General features: G+C 42.7%; 1 protein-coding gene across 5 annotated transcripts in view; it reads left to right on the forward strand.

Annotated features, from left to right (window-relative positions):
* The window catches only part of CFAP77 (cilia and flagella associated protein 77), a 155968-nt gene extending 150283 nt beyond the window's left edge, over nt 1-5685 (forward strand). For all 5 annotated transcript variants that reach the window (XM_075185289.1, XM_075185286.1, XM_075185291.1 and 2 more), the window contains exon 6: nt 5483-5685. In XM_075185289.1, coding sequence (XP_075041390.1) covers nt 5483-5605 — 123 coding nt within the window. In that variant the 3' untranslated portion in view covers nt 5606-5685. The remainder of the gene's footprint in view (nt 1-5482) is intronic.
* Nucleotides 5686-22929: the final 17244 nt, after the last annotated feature.

Here is a 22929-nt window from a genome sequence, read left to right on the forward strand (position 1 = left end):
ACTGTAAGAGTACAGAGACTTTGGTACCTGCCCACCTGACCCGCAGTCATATAATCACATTTGTTGCAATTTATATTTTGGGGGGACTGGTGGAAGAGAGAGTTCCTTTCTAAACCCTGCACTACCACCTACTCCTAGCCGGAGCCCTGTGGGCAGCCCCATCAGTCTTCTAACAGCTTCGGGTGAAAACCAGGGCTGTGTAAGTGGGAGGACCAATCAAATGCTGCATTAAGAGACTGCGGCCTCTGATTGGTTCCCCCCGGAAAATCACCAGGTTAGTAAATCTAGGCGGTAGTGCGGCTTTACATTAAAATGATCATCAAATATAAGTTTAATAATATTTACAGGAAATTTTACAATATATTAATCCAAGGAGGGGTGGGGGCAAAAATAAAAAAGAAAAGTTTTTTTTAAGAACTGTGATACTAATAATATACATTTTGCCTTGTAAGGTTAAGAGAGTTTTCCATGCTTTTGTTACATGAAAAAGCTGTCAGCACCCAGGAAATTCTGCTGCTTTCTCCCCTAATGACAGAAACAAATGTATCAGCGGGAATAACTCTGCTTTCGTGCAGCATAAAAGCAAATGTTTTCTTTGTCCTAATTGCCTGCAGCCTGGTAGTGTTAGACATTACATAGTCATTCGGTCACTAAAGTATAGACAAATAGAGTATGTATCTATTATGCTGGGCAGTTCAGCTTCACTGCCTCGAAATAATAGCACTTTCGGCAGCTTAGCATCTGATTTACAAGACGCCCTGCACCGTGCTGTGGATGTATTGTTACTTTGCTGTTTTATCTCCCTCCTTCCCCACACCAAATAGCTGCTGGGGTTTGGAGTGCGAAGGCACCGTCAATAGAGGACTACTGGTGGTCCTTATCAATGGACTCCTGTCAATCTTGTGTTATCTGCCCGGTCACCCACTTCCTGTGCCACACCGGAGCAGGCAGCAACTTGTTTGGCCGCTTGGATTGCTAGGTCACACGTGGGGTTAAACAGTCTACTCTGACAAACTCATGGAGCAAAACATTGCAGACTTCCTGACTGAGGTCACATGGAAGCAAGGTGCACTGTTCTGGCTTCAGGAAGATGTCTCCTCTTGCAGACACAAAAGATTTTTTGCAAGTAATGGATTGGCCAAGGGCCGTAACTAGGGCTGTGAGATAGGGGCGACCGCCCAGGTCATAACGCTGAAGGGGGATGCAGTTCATAAATATTTTAGGTCAAATGGGTTCAAATTGAGGGCTAGAGGGCGTGGCTTTTTTCTTTCTCACCCCCGGCGCTAATAAGTTATGGATCTGGATTGGTCAGCTGTTACCACCTTAAATGTCTTAGGAGTGTGGAAGGTGGATACAAAATACCTGGGCCTCTCGTGGTAGTGGTCTATTATGGTGGCGCCGGTTTGAGCCACTGTCGCATCTAGATTGGATCATTTCCAGGGCAAAGTGACCACGTGGCCCAATAGCTACTTATTGTCCTGCACGGAGGCCCCGCTTCCCACAGGCAGCCTTGGGGGGGATTGAGGAGCAAGAAGCGGCTGTTTCAGGGCACGAAGTTCCTCCTGGTGGAAAGAAAAAAATAATTAATTTTAAAAAATAACAGTTATTTGGATGCAAATCTGTAAATTACAATATTTGTATTTTAAAGTATACAAAAGTATACAAAAAAGCATACAAAAGTTTTGATAATTTGTGTTTGGTGAGAAGAGGCCATTTCAGTTGCCACCTTGGGCTATGGCTTCCAACCCGAACTCGCTGAGCTACCAGTTACCTGCTTCCATTATGCGCTGGTTTTTCTAGCGCCGTTATAGTTTTTGCCAATGGAAGAGAAGAAAGTTTATTTTCCTGAAATACAAAATAGGTGAACCGGTTAACTCCTTAATGACCGGGATACTTTACAGCTTAGTCACGAGACACATTGTAGCATTTTTGCTATGTGCCGATTTAAACCACAACATTTTTATTTATGAAAGCATCAGAGTGAGTTTTATATTGTTTCTTTTGTGACAGATAGGACTTACTTTTGGTAGCTTTTTATAACCTTCAAACGTAAAAGAAGATTAAAAAAAAAAAAAGAAAAAAAAAAAAAATTTAGACAAAAGGGTGAAACGGCAAAGCTGCAATTATAACGAAGTGAATTGCAAACTATTCCATACATCTGGTATATCGCATCTAAATTTAAACACCACTTTACAAAGGTGTCGTTGCAGACCCTCTGCCATCAGAGCTTTCTATCTAGTATGTGGTGTCTGAAAGCTAGGAAGACCCTTGTTGAGAGTTGTCGACGCTGGGGTTCGAACTGGGGTCACCAGCATCCTACTCTGTGTACATAGCATGAATATACTCCCCGTCACCTGATCACCTTCTGTGAACTCGCCGGCATAACGGATGTGCCAACCTCGTGTTATTATCATCATCATTATTATAATAATAATTGTTATTAGCGTTCACGGCACTTTGTGTTGACTGTGATTTTTGCTCTGCTGTGAGGAGCAGTGTATATCTCCAGTATATATAATACACACACATCCCAGGCTTGTCATAGCACCCGCTGACACATTGCTGCTATTCCCTTCCTCTCCATCTCTCTTCTTCCCAGATACTTCTGAATCCATCATTACACAAAAGGGTGGAAGGAGGCAGGAGAGGAGGCTGATGAGACGCCTCACCTGGGCCCCCAGCGCACGCCTCCAATTAAATCAAAATTGTTTGTTTTTAATGGCCCTTTTACATTGACAAGTGGGCTATCATTCCAGTAGCGCTAGCTGTCAGGGAGCTGAGGAAAATCCGCGGTTGATAATGCCCATTGCTTCCAATTAGGAGAAGAACTGCTCCTAGTGCAGATACTATTCCCCAGCCTCCCCCAAGGCCCCAGCGTCTCTGCCTTTTTTTCTCTCTCTCTCTCTTCCTTCTTCTTCTTCTCCTTCTTCTCCTCACCGCAAATTACTGACACAAAACGGCCGGCGTATTGATGGCGAATGTTTGCAGTCCGAGCCTGTCGGGTTTAATGAGGTGATGGAAGTTTTTCCACTCTTTGCTAAATTCTTTCTTGTTTGACAGCTGCTCAGGAAACTGGATATTGACCTCATAAAACATTTAGCAATTCTCATTATTCCCTGTCAAGCATCATAGTGACGGCTTCACAAAATCATTTGCATCTAAAGTGTGTGTTGGCGTGGTGTGCGGATGTTACCCTCCACACTGTGTGGCATAACGGGTGTTCACCGGTTGTGTTGGCATGTGTGCGACTCATTAAATGGATCATCACCGTCTCGGTGTTTTTATGTATTTCGAGGTTATCTGGTTGTATATTTAGTTTCGTTGTTGCCAAGTGCACAGTATCCCTTCTCTTATGTATTCTGGATGCAATTCTCACTATCTGTTTTCACTCCATATCAGTGATGGGCACCCGGATGCAAGTCAAGGCCTGTACAGTATCCTTATTCGCAGTAGTAAAAAAATAAACCCCAAAATGACCTCCGCCCTGTCATATCACTCGTCCCAAAATGCCACTCAGACCCCCACTTTCTCCAAGATTCCTCCACATGCCCCTCACATCCACACTTGCCACAAAACGTTCTGACATGACAAGCCACTTGGCCCGCGTACCAACCCATGCCCGTGGGATCTCCCACTTGCCACAAAATGCTCCTACCAACCCCAAAATGCCAAACTTGACCTTATATCCCACATGTACTCCAATTACTCCCCCCACATGCCACAGTCCTCCCAACTCACTGGGAGTTTGCAGTGACCACCCACTACTAATTTAACTTATAATCAGTATTGGAAGGGGAGGTGTATAGAGGGTATGTCTTACCACCACTTCTCTGACTGCCTTCATTGTAACACAATCAAGTTGTGCTATGTACCTGGACCCCTGAGCTTTGCTGCAGGTCAAATCACTCGCCCGCTTGTGCCACTCACTTTAATCTCGCTCAGCCAGCGGCTTTCCCGGCCATACAGTGAACACTGAACGGCACAGAAGACAACTCCGCAGCGGAAAAATCTATGACATCAGCGCTCTCCTTATCTGGCCTGGATAGATGATTTGGGCATGCACATTCAGAGCCGGTATTAATCATTTCAGGCATCTGTGATGCAGACAAGGGGCATAGATGGGGAACATTGTTGTGTGACAGGATCATTTAGCTTATGAGTCACTTTTACCTTTGCAGTCTGGCTGGGCCAAAATGCAAAATGTAGACTTAACCTCATGTGTCAATCTCCCATTGTCCCATAGATTGTAAGCTTGCGAGCAGGGACTTCTCACCTCTCTGTCTGTTTTACCCGGTTTGTTTATTAGTTTATTATGTTTGTCCCCAATTGTAAAGCGCTACGGAATATGTTGGCGCTATATAAATAAATGATGATGATGATATATGAAGGCTCACACTGGAGCACTATGGGTATGAATAAATGCACAGTATCACTTATCCCTATCCCTCCTCATTCTTTATGTATTAATGTCTGCATAGTACTACTTCTGCTGGTTTTGGTATCTTTATACCTTATTTCTCAGTAACATTGCCACTTCCTAGTGAACGGATAGGCTGCTTCCTCAGGAATATCCTAAATCCATAAAACAGATTTTATAATTTTTTACATTGATACCAGACTGTGCCCAATAGATACTTATAAATCATCATCATCATTATGTCTCTTTAAGCTTGAATTTAGCCCATCAGCCCATGAAGTACAGGAATAGTGATGGAACGTGGTATTGCCCAGCCTCATGGGGAAATTTGGGGGTGGGCCCAGCGATATAATGTCCCACCCCAGGCTCCGGGCCCCTGCTCTGCTCTCTCACTGAGTATACATGACGCAGGCTCAGAAGAGACCCGCACTCTTCTCTTCTGAGAGCAGTGTGAATTGGCAGGACCGGGCCCTCTCCCTTCGGGGCCCAATAACGCAGCCGCTGTGTGGTAGTCTTGCACAGGTACAGGTAATATTCACGTTCTTACCGCTGTCGCTCAGTCCCCTCCAGCTAATGGTAGAGCAGTGCCACTTATTACAGCACGTTCCTCTCTATGAAATGTTGTATTTAATACGAAATACCCATTTTATCCTTCATAGATCTGTTCTCTTGCCCCCACTTATACCAGAGACTGAGCGGTAGATGTATCAACCCTTCTAAAAAGGAAAAGTGGAGGTGTTGTCTATAGCAACCAATCAGAATGTAGCTATTATTTATCTAGAATGTGCAAGATAAACAATAGCTAGAATTTGATTGGTTGTTAGGAGCAACATCTCCACCTTTCCTTTATAAGAGGACATGCTTCTATACTTGGCTGAGGTTGGGCTACCACACAAATACAGCCCCATCACACACCCAACCCTTCTCCCTCAATGCCAAAGGCCAGTGACCCGCTAGTTCACGCTTTATCCAACACGTTTCCATCAGAGGTGGATCTCTTGTTTGTTAACAGAAAAGACATTATAAAATGAAGTGGTGAAATAATCTCATCTCACGTTATTGCAGGTCGGTCCTCATCTTGACACCTTCGGAAGTGACAAGGCGCGGCAGAGAGCTTTCAGCGCCCACCAGTCCGATGCCATCGCTCGCCGGGGAGTCCGTGGCCAAGGCATCTACAACGTCAGCTGAGAGTTGTGGATCGCTGGAAAGTACACAAATACAATTAATTTAATCCCTGTGTCCAGACCAATAAAACAGAATGTGTTTTACAGATCTTGTTGTGTACAGTTTTACATAAAGCTCTACAAATCATGAATCGGTATCCACACGGTAACCACCCCACTTGTGGCTACATTTGTAGTGATGGTCCATCCGTACATGTGGTCACAAATTCAGGATGACACAATCAAATCTTGTCCTTCCATTACTCAACAACACCGGTCCATCAGGCCCCCCTGTCTTAGGCTAGGTACACACTGAGCTGATGATTGCATGAACAACCTCCAATCAGCCGTTAGTCGACATCTGACCGTTTGGTCAGATATTGTGTGAGAGTGTATAGTGACACGATCATCTAAAGTCTTCCTAAAGTGCCGATCATTGTTTCATTTGGTTGGTCGTACTGTTTAATGTTTTCCGAGCAATCACCGACCGATCATGTAGTGTGTATGTACTAATGCTCACAATCTCTATAGAGTTTACAGAGTCGGGCTCTTTTCAGCTGATGCTAGTGATGAATGTCCTGGTGAATAAATGTAGAGAGCGCTGTAGAAGGAATAATTCATTTGTTCGTTCTGAGACTGAATGTTTTGTTTCAGAGTAACAGAAGCTAACGACATTCGTTAGGACATGGATAGCTATATCAAGGTGTTTTAATCAGTGTGACAATAATGAATGAATATTGTGCTGTCATTATCTGAAGACTAGAGGACCAGATGAAGAGCACAGATCTGAAGGTAAATCTTGTAAAATGCATATAGTGTGTACACATGAATCGGCTGCTGATCGGGACTTTCAGTCGTTGGGAAAATCGTTATAGATAACACATCGGGAGAAAATTTCTGTAGCGTGTGCCCAGCCTTGGACATCTTAAAGAGAGTCTGAGGTCTAAATGACCCCAGCTGTGGCCAGTTTGGGCAGACCGGGCATCGGGTGGGTGGGTCAAGCAAGTAAATCACAAGTGACCATAGGGGACATTTATTAATACTGCTCTGTGTAGAAAAAAAAAAGAGGTGTTGCCCGTAACAGCCAATCAGATTCATTTTTTCTTGTGCAGTTTAAGAAATGAAAGCAAACGTTATTGGTTGCTATGAGCAATGCACCTTTATGTCCAGTTAGGGGTGGGCCATTTTTTCATAAATCTTTGATGGTAGTCGGCGACTACACACAGACCAATCTGGTCATCAGCTAACTGGACCTACTCTTCAGATTATAATTCTGTCTGATACATAGTATAACAGGTTCTGACATAATATGATTGTATCACTCAGCTATAAAACAAATAATAATAATAATAGATTAGGTTCATGTTCCGTCAGATATTGGGGAATCGTAAAACTGTTTAATATTTTATGTTCAGTGACCCTTTAAATAGGCTGAAACAAAGGGAGTCTCCCCAAACTTATATATATTAATTATAATTATGTCTTATATCCAAGTCTGCTTGATCTTTAGGCTTAGTGGTACCTTAAAGGACATCATCATCATCATTTATTTATATAGCGCCACCAATTCCGCAGCGCTGTACAGAGAACTCGCTCACATCAGTCCCTGCCCCATTGAAGCTTACAGTCTAAATTCCCTAACATACACACACACACACACACAGAATAGGGTCAATTTTGATAGCAGCCAATTAACCTACCAGTATGTTTTTGGAGTGTGGGAGGAAACCCACGCAAGCACAGGGAGAACATACAAACTCCACACAGGTTTGGGAATCCATGGTCGGGAATTGAACTCATGACCCCAGTTCTGTGAGGCAGAAGTGATAACCACTAGGCCACCGTGCTAACCACTAGGTCACCGTGCTGCCCAACATCAAATTAGATTGTACCCTCCATGCCCCAATAGTGGTCTTTGAGAAAAGTATTTACTATATGGTTTAAAGCCGTTACATACATTACACGTTGGACACCAACAACCTCGGCAGAGACACTTTGGGCATACAATGGGTTAAACTGCAACGTTTTGACCTGTTTTTCCTGGAAATCCTAGGACTGGCTTCTTTAGTAGAGAAGGGGTTAATTTGTTTTGAGAGTCAGGCGTTGAATTTAACGTTAAAGAAACAAATATATAAGGGACTGAGCCTTATAAAGTATTAATGACGGTGGTGTCTGGCTTTATCCTAATAACACAAACACAGATGCCCAACATCAAAATAAAGACTTATTGTTGCCACAAGCTGAACAGTCAATGATCTGCAGCATCACTCAAAGAAACCCAACTTATCCTCCAAAGTTGTGTTTTTCCCGAAAAAAACCTGCAGCATTATAAAGCTATTCCTCTTTCGCGTGCCTGAGGGGCCCCACCAAGCATTGTAACGTGGCACACTGCAGTCATTCACAATGCTTAAGGGATTTCATTTAGCAATTCCAAGACATCTATATAAAGACAGGAATCGGTCTCATAACGAAGTCCTTGGGCTCCGTGTACTAAAAAATCTCACAGGCTGCAAAACTGGGACAAAACCTGAGCCCAAAACAGCCGACTGTTTATCTACAGACCGGGGATCCCACTGCGATCAATTGGTGGCCGTTGTGTGCGGCGGAATTCCTTGGTGACTACGGCCGCCGTGCAGAGCAATGCGGTGCGTGCCTCGCTCGGTCAGTAAAGGGTTAACACCACACAGTGACGTTTTTATTTCGAAAGTGATTTTCGTGCATATGTCCATTGTGCAGAGCTCTATAGCATCCCCCACGTATATTTCTCAATATAAATATTTATCTTCTCTATGAACAATAAATTGTACGAGATAGATATGATTATATTAAGATAATTCTTTTATACCTAAATACTGTCCTAAAAAGGTGAACTGTAGGTGAAGACATAGACCAGGCCTGACCAACCTGTGGCTCTCCAGGTGTTTGTGAAACTACAAGTCCCAGCATGCTTTGCCAGTACATAGCCCACCGATAGCAGGCAGGGTATGCTGGGACTTGTAGTTTCACAACACCTGGAGAGCCACAGATTGGCCAGGACTGACGTACAGTAACTTTAAGTCAATGTCTTGTTAATTAAAGAATATAAAGTTCTTTTAATGTTAGGCTAATTACCCACTGGCGTGATTTAAAGTCCAGCGCCAACGCAAGTGTGGTCACATTTGATATGCGGTGGTTAATGAGGATAGTCTATTGACCCCCCCTAATGCGGTAAACACAAACAAATGGAGCAGGTTACAATAACAAACCGGTGCCAGGAGGCAAATGCTCCTCTCCTGCCATTTAATAACGCTATCAGACTCCATAGGATCGTTATTGACCCTGCATGTAAAAGCGATCGGAGGATGACCACCACATCGGCCTATGTGTGCGCCATCATCGCCTGACAGGGTAACGGGCTCCCGTGTGGTCCAGAAGTGGTGCGGCCACTAAGCCCAGGGCCCAAACGGCCACATCTTGTTCAATTTGGCCATCCATGTGCGACTGTAAAGTGACCCTGTGACCCCAGACATGAGCCAAGTAGCAGGATCAGCTCATGATGGCCAATGTTAGACACTGGGGGGGAGCATGAGGTACAAGGAATCTGCTCACAATGTTGGTACATCTATATGTTCTCCCTACGGGCCAATACTACACTACTTATTATACTACACTTGCGTTATATTCTGTATATTTTTCCAGTATTGCCAGGAACTTGGACCCATACAGAAGCAGCCTACAGACCTTGTACCATTACCAGTAGCGCTGTTATGGGCTTTGCTGAACCCATATTTGATTTATGAATAAAGCCATATACTATATCCCATAGCAACCAATCAGATATCAGCTTTCATTAGTCTGTAGTAGGTTACACTAGTGAAAGGTAATATCTGATTGGCTGGTATGAGTGTACCAACCAATACTCTGGTATTTGCATCATGTTGCTGTTTTACCAAATGCTTCACTGTAATTTACTATTGAATAATGTGCATTTACACCTTGGGACTTTGGTGAGGCACAGATATAGCACACAGGTGTAAATAAGGTTTGTTACATAAGTAAGTTGCTGCACTGATTCCTCTAGTCTACAGCTAGATTTCAATTGCTGAGTGTAAAAGAAGACGGACACTTTGGTATGTGCCAGTTTTCCTCCCACTGTGATCGTGGATACAGACTGAATAGATGTAATCATAGATCATTGATCTGTATGGGGTCAGCACACACTGATGCTTTCTGTCCGCACCACTAACGCTCTTTAATCTATTTTTTAAGTGCTCAGAACTTGCATAAAAATTAGTGTGCGTAAAAGACCTCACCAGTCAGTGAAAGCACCAGAGGCAGACACAATGGGGTATATTTACTAAACTGCGGGTTTGAAAAAGTGGAGATGTTGCCTATAGCAACCAATCAGATTCTAGCTGTCATTTTGTAGAATGCACTAAATAAATGAAAGCTAGAATCTGATTGGTTGCTATAGGCAACATCTCCACTTTTCCAACCCGCAGTTTAGTAAATCTAACCCAATGTGTATATACGCTGCTCAAGCTAAAATTAACTTAAGTATTTCACATTTTGTATTTAGTTACTTTTAAGTTAAACCCCTATGTAAAAGGTATTTAAATGTAATACATGGGTATTATATACAGACTTGCATCAACTCTGACGTCTCCGTTTTTTCTGATGAACCTAGGCACAAACATCTGTTAATATTGCAGAAATTTGGAATTTCATTCGGTGTCAATTGGAAATATCTTCGACAGCCAATCAGGCAAAAGCTCAGGGTTGTTAACATACATTGTATACTCTGCTGACACAGCAGAAGAGAGAGAGGGACGAGTGAGATACATTGTATACTCTGGTTGCGCGGCAGAAGAGAGAGCGGGACGGGTGAGATACATTGTATACTCTGGTTGCACGGCAGAAGAGAGAGCGGGACGGGTGAGATACATTGTATACTCTGGTTGCGCGGCAGAAGAGAGAGCGGGACGGGTGAGATACATTGTATACTCTGGTTGCACGGCAGAAGAGAGAGCGGGACGGGTGAGATACATTGTATACTCTGGTTGCGCGGCAGAAGAGAGAGCGGGACGGGTGAGATACACTGTATACTCTGGTTGCGCGGCAGAAGAGAGAGACATATACAGAACATTTTGGCTGTCACACATAGAGAAACAGAAACTGATATTACAGGATAACTTAAATCTGTAATCTATCTCTCTCTACTGGTATCTTTTCATCACTATTCAAGCATGCAGTGATTACTCCTATTCTAAAAAAAACTAAATTCTGAGCCAAACTCTCTCAAATTACCGCCCCATCTCTCAGCTCCCGCGCCCCTCCAAACTTCTCGAGAGAATTGCCTACACTCACCTCACACGCTTCCTTTCTGCAAACAGCCTATTGGATCCTCTTCAGTCAAACTTTCGCTCTCAACACTCGGAGACTGCACTGACCAAGGTTGTAAATGATCTGACCACAGCAAAAAAACAAAGGTGATTACTCTCTTCCAATTCTCCTGGATCTCTCTGCTGCATTTGACACTGTTGACCACTCTCTCCAAATACAAACGCTAAAATCCCTAGGTCTTCAAGACACTGTCCTATCCTGGTTCTCATCCTACCTTTCTAATTGCTCTTTCAGTGTTAATTTCTCTGGGGCAACCTCTGCTCCGCTTCCCCTATTAGTTGTAGTACCACAAGGCTCAGTCCTTGGTCCTTTGCTATTCTCTATCTACACCACTTCTTTTGGAAAACTAATAAGCTCCTTTGGATTTCAGTATCAGCTCTATGCGGATGATATACAAATCTATCATCATCATCATCAACATTTATTTATATAGCGCCAGCAAATTCCATAGCGCTTTACAATTGGGAACAAACATTGATAAGACAATACTGGGTAATACATACAGACAGAGAGGTAAGAGAACCCTGCTCGAAAGCTTACAATCTATGGGACAATGGGAGTTTGAAACACAAGGGCAAATCTATCTATCCGCTCCTGATCTCTCACCATCTGTGTTGTCTCGCGTTACTGACTGTCTTTCTGCCATTTCATCTTGGATGTCCTTTTGCCAACACAAACTCAATCTTTCAAAAAGAGAATTAATAATATTCCCACCCAACAATAGAAGCTTCCTGCCTGACATTTCTATTTCTGTTGATAACATGACCATAAATCCCACCCCGCAAGCTCGCTGCCTAGGTGTAATCCTTGACTCACACCTATCCTTTGTACCCCACATCGACTCTATATTTACATCATGCTGCATACATCTAAAAAACATTTTCAGAATATGTACATATCTCACACAAGACACTGCAAAAACTTTAATTCATGCACTCCTCATCTCCTGCATCGACTATTGTAATTCCCTCCTTACTGGTTTTCCCAAAATCAGACTCAAGCTCCTACAATCTATTTTGCACGCAGCGGCTAGATTGATTTTTCTTGCAAATCATTTTACTTCTGCTGAGCCACTCTGTCAGTCTCTACATTGGTTGCCTGTTTTTCAACGAATCCAATATAAAATTGTTATACTAACATACAAGGCCGTCAACAAAATTGCACCAACATATATTTCCTCACTTGTTTAAAAATATCTCCCAACTCGACACCTCCGTTCTGCACAAGATCTGCGTCTCTCTTCCACTCTCATCACATCCTCCCATTCTCGGTTACAGGACTTTTTTTTTTTTCGGGCTGCACCCACTTTATGGAATTCCCTCCCTCGCACCACAAGACTTTCCTCTAGTCTTCAAACCTTCTCTGAAAACCCACCTCTTCAGGCAAGCATATAATATTCCTCAACCACACACTTAATCTCCCTAGGTTACCCTATTACCACCCTCTACACAGCTAACACAAGACAACAGCCCTCTGCCCAACATAATTGTGTGACTGAGCATACAGCCCACTCAATACTTTGTAACCTTTGCATTCTAGATGGACAAATATTCAATATGATGCTACACTTACCCTTATGTATCAAACTCCAATTGTCCCATAGATTGTAAGCTTGCAAGCAGGGTTCTCTTACCTCTCTGCCTGTATGTATTACCCAGTATTGTTTTATTACTGTTTGTTCCCAATTGTAAAGCGCTATGGAATCTGCTGGCGCTATATAAATAAATGATGATGATGACGATACCTCTTGTTAGTGAATAAATGTACAAAATAGACCCAAAAGCTCTCTTTAGCAAACAATAAGATTTAGGATAGGTGTTATATTTGCAAGATACACTCTTGAGCAGAATGTATCTAACACGTACCTTTCTTGCAGCTTCTCCATATTTGGAGGGCTGGGGGTCCTCTGTGTATACCCAGCCCCAACCTCTGGGTCCTCTCACCAATGTCACTGGTTTGAATTTAGTATCAGATAAAGTTATAGCTGCTACTAGGTTCAAAACCGGGGGCTACAGAAAGGGCACCCACTAGATACTCTCTGCTAAAGACCTACTGAATCTATTTTGCACATGAAACACATAAAACATAAGTGGACTTATACTTTACACTGTTATACACGCCAGTATACAGACCTCCCCAGTGCCGACAGGACAAGGCAAAGGACTGCAGGAGATGCTGGGAGTTGTAGTGCTTTATCTTTGCCGGATCACAGGGACATGCTAAATTTGATATAATTAAAAACTTGTCACTATTACTTTTAACAACGTTATTTGCAGGATATATACATTTGCAGTTTGTAATTTCTTACAGGAACTGTATCTTGATACTACTCATACTATTGTGTAAACCAATGATAAGCAACATGCGGCCCGAGGGCCACATGTGGCCCTCTGAACTGTCAAATGTGGCCCCCAGCTCCTTCCTGTTTTTTACTGTCAGATGTGTTTGTTATAGCGTGTAACACTCGTGTAATATGTCTGCTATGTTATTACAGAGAGGTGTCTCTATCTTTCATTGAATGTATTGTTTTGACTTATTAAAGAGATTAGGGGTAAGGTGTGGCCCCCTCCGAAGGTTAGAGGGACACCCATGTGGCCCCTGCGGTGTATCAGGTTGCCTGCCACTGCTGTAAACAGACGCAATTTTATTATGTTCCATATACAGTATATCTATTAAACGGTGCACAAAAAAAAACTCAACTTCAAGACACAGAAGAAGATAAAAGACAAAATTGCAATGAAAAGAGTTTTACAATAAAAAGATGTATCTGAAAAGAGAGATATAAGGGACACAAAATAGGCACAACAGAGAAAGGAAAAGGTGCAGGGAGTTTGGGGTACAGAAGAGGGACTGTGGCGGAATATAAAAAGGCAGAAATCTCTTAACAGGTAGACAACAGCGAAGTATCAGAAGTGTTGAAATCACTTATTCTTTAGCAATGAAGCACACTGGGCCTGCATAGATAGGACCAAATACAATAAGCAAATCCAATTATTTAACTGCCATTGAGAATAAAAGAAGTAATGTGATTTATTTTTTTTATTGAGTGCCTGTGTTAGCTGCCACTACATGTTGTACTACACTGCCATCCTCTGGCCATGGGGTGTATTGCAGCCCTTGTTACAGATGTGAAGAACAAGGGTCAATGGTTCCAAACACACCTGGCCCAAACTAAAACATTATCGGGGGAGAAAAAAACTACTATTGACTTCTGGCCCTATGAGAAAGTTGTAGATGTTTGGATAATGGGAACCATTTGCTTTACTCAGCTATGAAAGTGTGTTTATTAATAAAATATATAATGTTTAATAATTGTTTATAGTGCTAATCCTAGCCATTGGCCAAGCGTGGATGTAGATGTACATACTGCCGGCTACCTCTCCATCCTTACACTATAAGACTAACTTCACTGAAGGCCACCCGTTCCTCATTCATAGTAGCCCTCCAAGACCCTGAGATAGAAACAGGTAACCTGTGTCTCCCAGCTATTGGGAAACTACAACTCTCAACATGCCTGGCAGTAAGGACATGCTAGGACTTGTAGTTCCACAACAGTTGGTGAGCCATACGATGTCCAAGCCTGTGCCTTACGGCTAATAATGTGATCATTTAGCATTTTACTCATTACATGAACTTCCAATCAAGTGACCTGTGCCTTTTGTTATGGAGGAAGAGAGATCTGTGATTGGAATTTGATGCTCTAAGAAGTAATAAAACCTTTGTGATAGGAACTTGGCCGGTCCCGACCAGCAATGAAAAGACAGTTTGGCACAACACGTGGCTGGCTGAGCATTATGTCATATTGCCACGCTCTCACAACATTTGTGTAACACCGGAAGGCACCAATCGGGCAGCCCAATGGCTCAGTGGTTAGCACTTCTGCCTCACAGCACTGGGATCATGAGTTCCATTCCCGACCATGGCCTTATCTGTGTGGAGTTTGTATGTTCTCCCTGTGTATGCGTGGGTTTCCTCTGGGTGCTCCGGTTTCCTCCCACACTCCAAAAACAAACAAACATACTAGTAGGTTAATTGGCTGCTATCAAAAAATTGACCCTAGTCTCTGTGTGTGTATGTTAGGGAATTTAGACTGTAAGCCCCAATGGGGCAGGGACTGATGTGAGTGAGTTCTCTGCACAGCGCTGCCTAATTAGTGGGGCTATATAAATAACTGATGATGATGATGAATCCCAAATGTGTCCTATAACAAAAGAAAAAATGTGAAATCATGTTACTTTATTCACAGGTCATTCAAAGTACTTAGTATTGTATATCCGTGTATAGTTATCATATAGAAAGATAAGTGTTCTATACGATAGAGCACTTACCTTTTTATTGGTTCAACAATCTCCGCTATATTTACCTGCGGAACGTTCATTATTCAACATAACATTGACCTCAGTCATGGTTCCTTCGTCTATGTATACTCAGCACAGCCCATAGCCTGCCTACAGAAATTATTCCTGCCGGGAACTAGTCCTAGTGGATAAAACAGAAAATGAACCTAGGTGCCGTACACAGCTGCCTCTCTTGCCTACCATAGCACAGACCCTTCCAATGGGTGGCTAGGGGTACCTTATATAAACCTCAGTACAGCACTATCTGTCTATTTATGAACCCCCCCCTAAAAAAAACTCTCATTATTAGGTGAAAAAGCACCATGAACAAAAACTGCTAATCACACAATTCGTTTATGTCGTGTGCCATAACAAATAACAGCCAGCACTCAATTCTGTACTCAAATTCAGAAAGGAGTTATTGTCTAGAACTAAATAAATGACAGTTAGAATCTGATTGGTTGCTATGGGCAACATCTCCACTTTTCCTTTTTAGAACTTTTAGTAACTCTACCGCACAACAAACTAAGCTTAGGACATCCTCTAAGGCGACAATAATCAGGTATTGGCTATTTACATGCAGCTAAATACGTTTTGCCAAATTTTGACCAAAAAAAGCCATTTCATATATGAAATAAACCGTCAACACCTTTACTGTCACAACTTAAATAATACACAATTAAACCTCTAACAAGTAATGTGAAAGTAATTTATTTAATTAAGGTGTTGGTATCAAAGTGATAGAATGATGTTTTATTTAGACAAATGCACAATCCATTGATAGAACCCAGTGTCTTGCAAAATAAATACACAGGACAGACTGGCATCACGGCAAAAACATAAAATAATTGCACGCCCTCTTTTGCAAGTTAAAAACCATGACAGTGTTAGATAATGTTATGGAACTACAACTAATTTTATGGAAACACTATTCAAATAATAGCATTGTATATTATTAGGAACTACAGGCATATGAAACACAGGTCATTTTGTTATAAATGACAATTAGATGAGTAATCTTTAGCAGCTAACGAAAATAACATTACCAGCTTACAAGAAAGTTGCTTTGGGGCAGTTTGGTTACGCATGGTGCTCTTCTGCAAGAAATCCCCTTACATTGTTTTAATTAATGCCATTGTCCCTTTTTAAAAGGCTCTACATCTAAATTGATTGTGGTGTTAATGCCTTGCTGGCCTTTTAATAAGACTGTCCAGAGACATGATGCTAAATTATTGATCCAGATTCCTAGCTCTTGATTTAGAGCAATTGTGTTTTTGTTTTCTAGATGAACAGCCCCACAAAAGGAAACCTTAAACTGGGGGAGGGTCCCGCCTAGGAAACTTGAGAGGGTATTTTCAGCATTAGGAGTGTTACTCTTGCCCCGTGCACGTGACAGCTTGCAGCCGGCCCTAGATTCTCAGGGGGGAGGCTGGAGGTGTCTGGTGCAGAATGCTGACCGCTTGCAATCTGTTTGGAGCCTGGGAGAGAGGGAGGGAGGGAGGGAGGGATTGGGGGGGGGGGGGGGGGGCTCTCAAAGCACCAGTCTGAGGAGCAGACACGTTCTCTGCTGGTGCATCCCCAAAAGCATGAGTGTTCCTTATTTATAAAGCGCCAACGCAGACTGCAGCGTAGTACACACCGCATACAATCTGATAATCCCACTATGATTTATGTTGTAATAAATTTATGCACTATTAGTTGAAGCAGAGGCAGGCAACCGACGGCTTTGTTGTGGAACTACAAATACCAGCATACTGGCAGTTATTGGAAAGCAACGTGCAAGTCCGGCACTACCGTTAGGCAAACCCAGGCGGTTGTACAATAAAAAGATTACATACTTGTGGCGCTAACCCAGGCAGTTGGCTAAGGCACCAATGGTTAGGGGGCTCCTAAAACACTGAATGAATGACTTAATGTCACAGTCGAGCACCACTCCCCCAGCGTGTGGAGTAGAGGATGCAGTAGGAGTGGGGGTGTCACTTCCTAGTTGGGGGGAGCATAGGCAAACAGAGGAGTGGTCTCCTAGTGCCTGGAAACCCCCCTTTAAGCCTGGGGCACTGTATAATTGAGGTGGCTGGACCCTGCCCCCGCTTCACACGGCTCTGCTTGAAAAGGGAGAGCTGTGTGCACCTAACAGTAGTGCATGCAGCATTGGCCATGTATATTATGGGGATAGGAAGAGTTGGAGAGCAGCCAAGCACTGTCTAAAATTATAGCCACGCCCCCATACATGCTGGTCACACCCACTGGCGGCATGATGTGGAAACATCACTCTACAAATCCTGCGTTTGCCCCTGGGGAGGGCCCACTTCCGAGTGGGGGGCCACAGCCTACAGAGCACCCAGCTCTAGCCCCGCTCCTCCCCACATGTTGCCTAATCCTAGTTCATAGATCTATGCAGATCATTGGCCATTTGTGTCTGCGGCTTGGCAGGTAAATGTTAAAACATTCTATAGATTTTCATACTTTAAAAACCGGGAATTAATCTCAAATTGGATTTATTACTCTCTGCAGAGTATTCTACAGGAATGCCGATACCTCAGTTTGTTTTATACAGAAACTCTACTGATCAGGATATTAAATAATATCTCTATATCTCAGAATCAACATAAGAAGTGGTAGCTGCTGTTTCAGCCAACAATAGTATTGTGTAAGCATCAAAAAATCTTAATACGTATAATCCATATAAATCAGTATAATAATATATTTAATGTACAGTATATACATTTAAAAATGATTATTTTAGTAAAGAAATAAAATAATGTAGCACTATGTTTACAGATCTCTGCAAAATAAAGTTATTTAAATACATAATTACAATAAAAATGTATAGATGTAATATCTAACAATGGATATATTAGCATAGGGCATTCCAGCTGAACTGTAGTCATAAGATGCATTGTTGTACTAAACGATGTGAAGTACAATACACAAAAATGCAATTCAGCAAATCAGATGTAAGCTGTGTCTTCCACAGAGCAGTGTTAATTTATTGTCTGAACCAAAAACCACTGACTAATGGCAATTAGATCGTAATCATTGCGCTAGCACAAACCAGTGACCTAACAGAAGCTTTTAAAGTAACTGAAAAAAGATTCCTTATTTGTCATTAAAAAAAAATATCAGGATATGGAAGCACATTGTCATAGTTCAAACACAAATCGGACAGGAGAGGCGTAATCTAGAGGTCAAAACCATATTGCGTATTGTTAGTGCCAGGATGTTTAACAGTTGTTCCAAGACGTTCATTAGTCCCCTAATAGCGCGCAGGATACTTATTAATCAGCATTGCCATGTCGCCATGTTCTCCCTGCAATAACTAGAGACAAGATAATACAAAGTATTTTCTCACTGCCACAAATGACAGATGGAAAGAAAAACGCAGAGAAATTGACTTTTGTGTGCGTCTACAAAAAAAAAAAGTGTTAAAATGTGACATAACTCCACAAATGGAGGTAACAGACACACATCAAGCCTTGTACTCATTAGTGAAGAGAGGAGAGACAGAACGTTCAGATCATTCAACTGCTCTGAGCCTCTGTTTAAGTGATTAGATAGAAAGGATGTCAGACAAACCTCTCTGTATTCTGCCCTCTGGTTGCCATTCATTGTGATGTTGCAGATCTAAGAGAACCAACACTGACACCCAGAACTGTGTACTGTGCCAGGGTGAGCTCTTTCCGTGCCAGGGTGATGAGAAGGTTTCCTCCGGCACCACACAGGTTAACAGGCTTTCAGTATTGTACTGCATGATGGAACAGGTCTGCTTCAATTGGTCCTAGGTATGGAGGAATCGCTAGTAGGTAATACTTTTACCTTCTATCATAGTCTTCAGGTGGCAGTAAGACGATAGACGATCTACACAAAATCGTGTGGCTTTGTCCTTTTTAGGGTACAAAACAGTATCTGCTGTATGGACTTTATTTTGCCTCTGCTGAAGCCTGGCAAGCAACCTACCTAATTAGCCTACTCTACTCAGTTTCGACAAGGTAACCCCAAAAAAGCTCTACCTAGTCTCTTACTCTACAACTCCTCATAAGACATCAACACTGTCTCTTAAGTAATGGTTTCTTACCTGGCTCCTCCATTGATAAGCAGCAAATTGCAGCTCCCACCTCCATAGGCTTGTGGTATTCCTTGAGCCAGGGCTGGCATAATAAGGTAAGAAGGTCAGGATGGCACCCCACCAGAAAAGAAACCTCCTAAGACCCCCAGCTCTGCACTTCTCCTTGGAGCTTCACTGTGTATGATCTGTCCCTCACACATGGTCAGACGAACATATCGGTGCACCGCAGTGATTGAGGTCTCCCTGAGTCTCTATGTCCTTCTCCTCACAGAGGCTCATTTGGAGGTGACCCCATATATATTGTGGTAACTGCTGGAACTCTCTAAGGATTCCAAAAGAAATTAAAGTTTGATGTGGGTAAGTAGAGTGGTATGGTGGAAAAGCGCAGGGGAATGCCTTCGGAAAGGTATTTTGTCAGTGAGGATCATGGGGGGGGACGGGCATTAAACCAGTATATTGTCTATCCGGCTCTAATGTGAATTCTTGCTTGGGGTGGTGGTGAGTAGTAGAGGGTTGTGCCCCTGCCCATTTGCAATGGAGTAGGCTGCATCTGTGGCCAGACAGCCATATACTAGTCTGCTAAATGTACAGCTTCTCCCAACATGGAAGATTCCTGGTCCAGCACTCATCTCATCCAAATAGGTCTATTACCTATTTCCAGATCCAGGAGGTGGAACCCTCGACCTTCACATGAACTTCCACAGCTAGTTGACAAATTTTCCATGAATGATACGATTGCCCTTTAGTCCAGGAAAACTTGCCTGTAGGTCTTTGGGGTCATGGCATAACATTTTATAAGGTCCTTCTTCACTATATCATAACCCGTATAGTCCTCTGGGACTATTTCATTATAGGCATCCACTGCACGTCTTTCTGGTGGGAAGACCAAATACCAAGTCTCCTTTTGGCAGGTCATGGATCAAATGCCAATGTCACAATATGGACCTAAAATTTGGCAAAGTGCAAGAATCCATGCTGAAATACAGCGGCTGGTACCGGCCAACTGGGTAGTGCAGGTCATGGCACCTCTCCATGCCCAGAGAACAATAACCCGCTCAACCTCAGTTGTATTATCTCCTACAATCTCCAGCATTCTTAGAGATGTTATACCGGCCTCGACTGAAGAGGCCAGTGCTTTCTGTTCCAGATGTGGGGAGACCTTCCACTGGGGTAGAGCATTTGTGTGGGGCTCCTGGAGGTCCTTCAAGGTCTTGTTGTGGGTGCCAGTTGGGTGTTATCTTGGTCATGGTAATTGTCAGCTCACTCCTTCCATCTCCCTGATAACCACCTCACCTTTTTTCTGCTATAGGTGCGATCTCAATGCCCTGGCACTGGATACCAAGATATGCCTTGGGCATCCTGTGTGACCTCTTGTGCATCAGTCACTCCTCTCTTGGGTAACTAAACTCTCTGGAAGCTGTAGTCTTTGGAGAGCTCCTTGGCTTTATCCCACCAGAAACTGTGAAGGGTTTCACTAGAGGTTAGTAACATGTTGTCACTGACCACTCCTACTGAACCAAACACACACCTACTAAGTGTCACCTACGCACCAATACAGGAGCCCCAGTTGTTAGAGGATATTACTGTCACCACCGGGCTCCTTCACTGGCACCTGGAACTTCTCACACTCCTGGGTTGTGTGTACACCAGTTGTAGCACCACTTTCTGGCTGGTTGTTCTGGATAATTTCTCCTCAGGACAAATGTGTAGCAGGCAGAGGCAGAAGCTGGACACTGGGAAATAAATTAGAGTGTTAGCTCTAATGTGTTGGCTGCAGAAACAAAGCAGGATCTTCTCAATAAAGATGTTTATTACTCAATACCTTGTAGAAGAGTTACACACCAGGTAGTGAGGGTACACACATAGTATGGGCTGCAAGCCACCCCCCATGATAACAGTGACCGTTACACTATTATCTTCTGAGCATGGGGTTTAGAGGAGACAGCACAGAGGAGCAGGGCTTGTGCAGTGTGGGTTGTGGCTCCATCCTCTCGCCAATGGTCCCATTTGATGTTATCATATTATAGGCAGAGAAAAGTGACTAGATTTCTATTGGATAGAGTGCGATCACACTGGTCACTGTAAACAGATAATTATTATTATCTTTGATTTATAAGGCATCACTAAAATCAGAGCACCATACAGTGGGGAAGTAGAACAGAGAAAACATGACACAACATACATAACAGAGTACAGACAGTGGATGTGTAACAGCATGGTACGGTACAGCAAAGGAAACCTGAGACATAAGTGACTGTCATAAGTCACGGATGAATATGGTGGGTTGGCGATGAGACAAGAGGAATGAGGTCCCTGCCCATGAGAGCTTACAATCTAGAAGGGAGGGGCTGAGACAAATGGAGTGGGTGAAGTGGGGTGGGTGAGCCAGTGGGAGAGGTAGTAGGAAGAGGGCTGGTAGGCTTTGATGAGTAGGTAGAATTTGAAGGATTGGGGGGCGGTGGAGAGTCTGATTGGACGAGGGAGTGGGTTCCATAGGTGTGGAGCAGCTTGAGAGAAGTATTGGAGGTAGGAGTGGGACATGGTTATCAGTGAGAATGCTAAGTGTAGGTTATTGGCAGAGCAGAGAGAAAGATGAGGTTAGAGATATAAGGGGGGGGGGGATCTGAGTGCTTTGTAGGGGAGGGTGAGGAGTTTTAATTGTTTTTTATAGGGAGTGGGGAGCCAGTGTAGGGATTGGCAGAGATTGGAGGTAGAAGCAGGAGGAAAATCAATCTTGCCTCTGCGTTAAGGATAGATTGAAATGGGTGAGAGACGGATGCGAGGGAGGCAGGACAGAAGGTGGTTGCAGTAGTCGAAGTGAGAGATGATGAGAGAGTGGATGAGAGGTAGCATCATGTGAGTGAGGGAGAGAGAGGAGTTGAGATTGACATCTGGGCAGCAGACCCAAACAACAGAAGAATGTTCTGTATAGTAGATATTAGATGGATGTAGATGTCAGATAGATAGATAGATATGAAAATGATAGATAGATAGATAGATAGATAGATAGATAGATAGATAGATAGATAGATAGATAGATAACAGAATGTACCACTGATTCTATTGAGTTTATAAAAGAATTTCTAAGCAATTATTGTCTCTCCATTTGCAATTCAAAAAAAATTTTTTTTTTCTAATTTAAATGATTCTTACCTTCCAAACATGTTTTTAAATAAAGTATATATTAGTCAAGTATATTTGAAAAATTTAACAAAATGTGGATATACATCGTTCCATACATTTAATGTAAAAAAACAAACAAAAAATAACACATACGTTTTTGCAATCATTAGATGCAACTTTTTAAAACCCATCTACATTTTACAGTAGATCTTTTTGAGGAATACTTTCATAATAACTACGACAATATTCTGAATTTTAGCGATCACCACAAGAGTTTAGTCTTAATTATAATATGTGCCATCATTTTAATTCCTACAAATTGCACAATTTAAATAAACTGTATGGCACTTTATCCGGATTTTGCAATTTAGTCACTTTGACTTTCGTATGACCTTCAGCGTTGCCTATACACTATCAATCCTTCTGCCCCATTTTACAATA

Source organism: Mixophyes fleayi, chromosome 9, assembly GCF_038048845.1.
Source record: "Mixophyes fleayi isolate aMixFle1 chromosome 9, aMixFle1.hap1, whole genome shotgun sequence".
In the NCBI taxonomy this organism is placed as follows: domain Eukaryota; kingdom Metazoa; phylum Chordata; class Amphibia; order Anura; family Limnodynastidae; genus Mixophyes; species Mixophyes fleayi.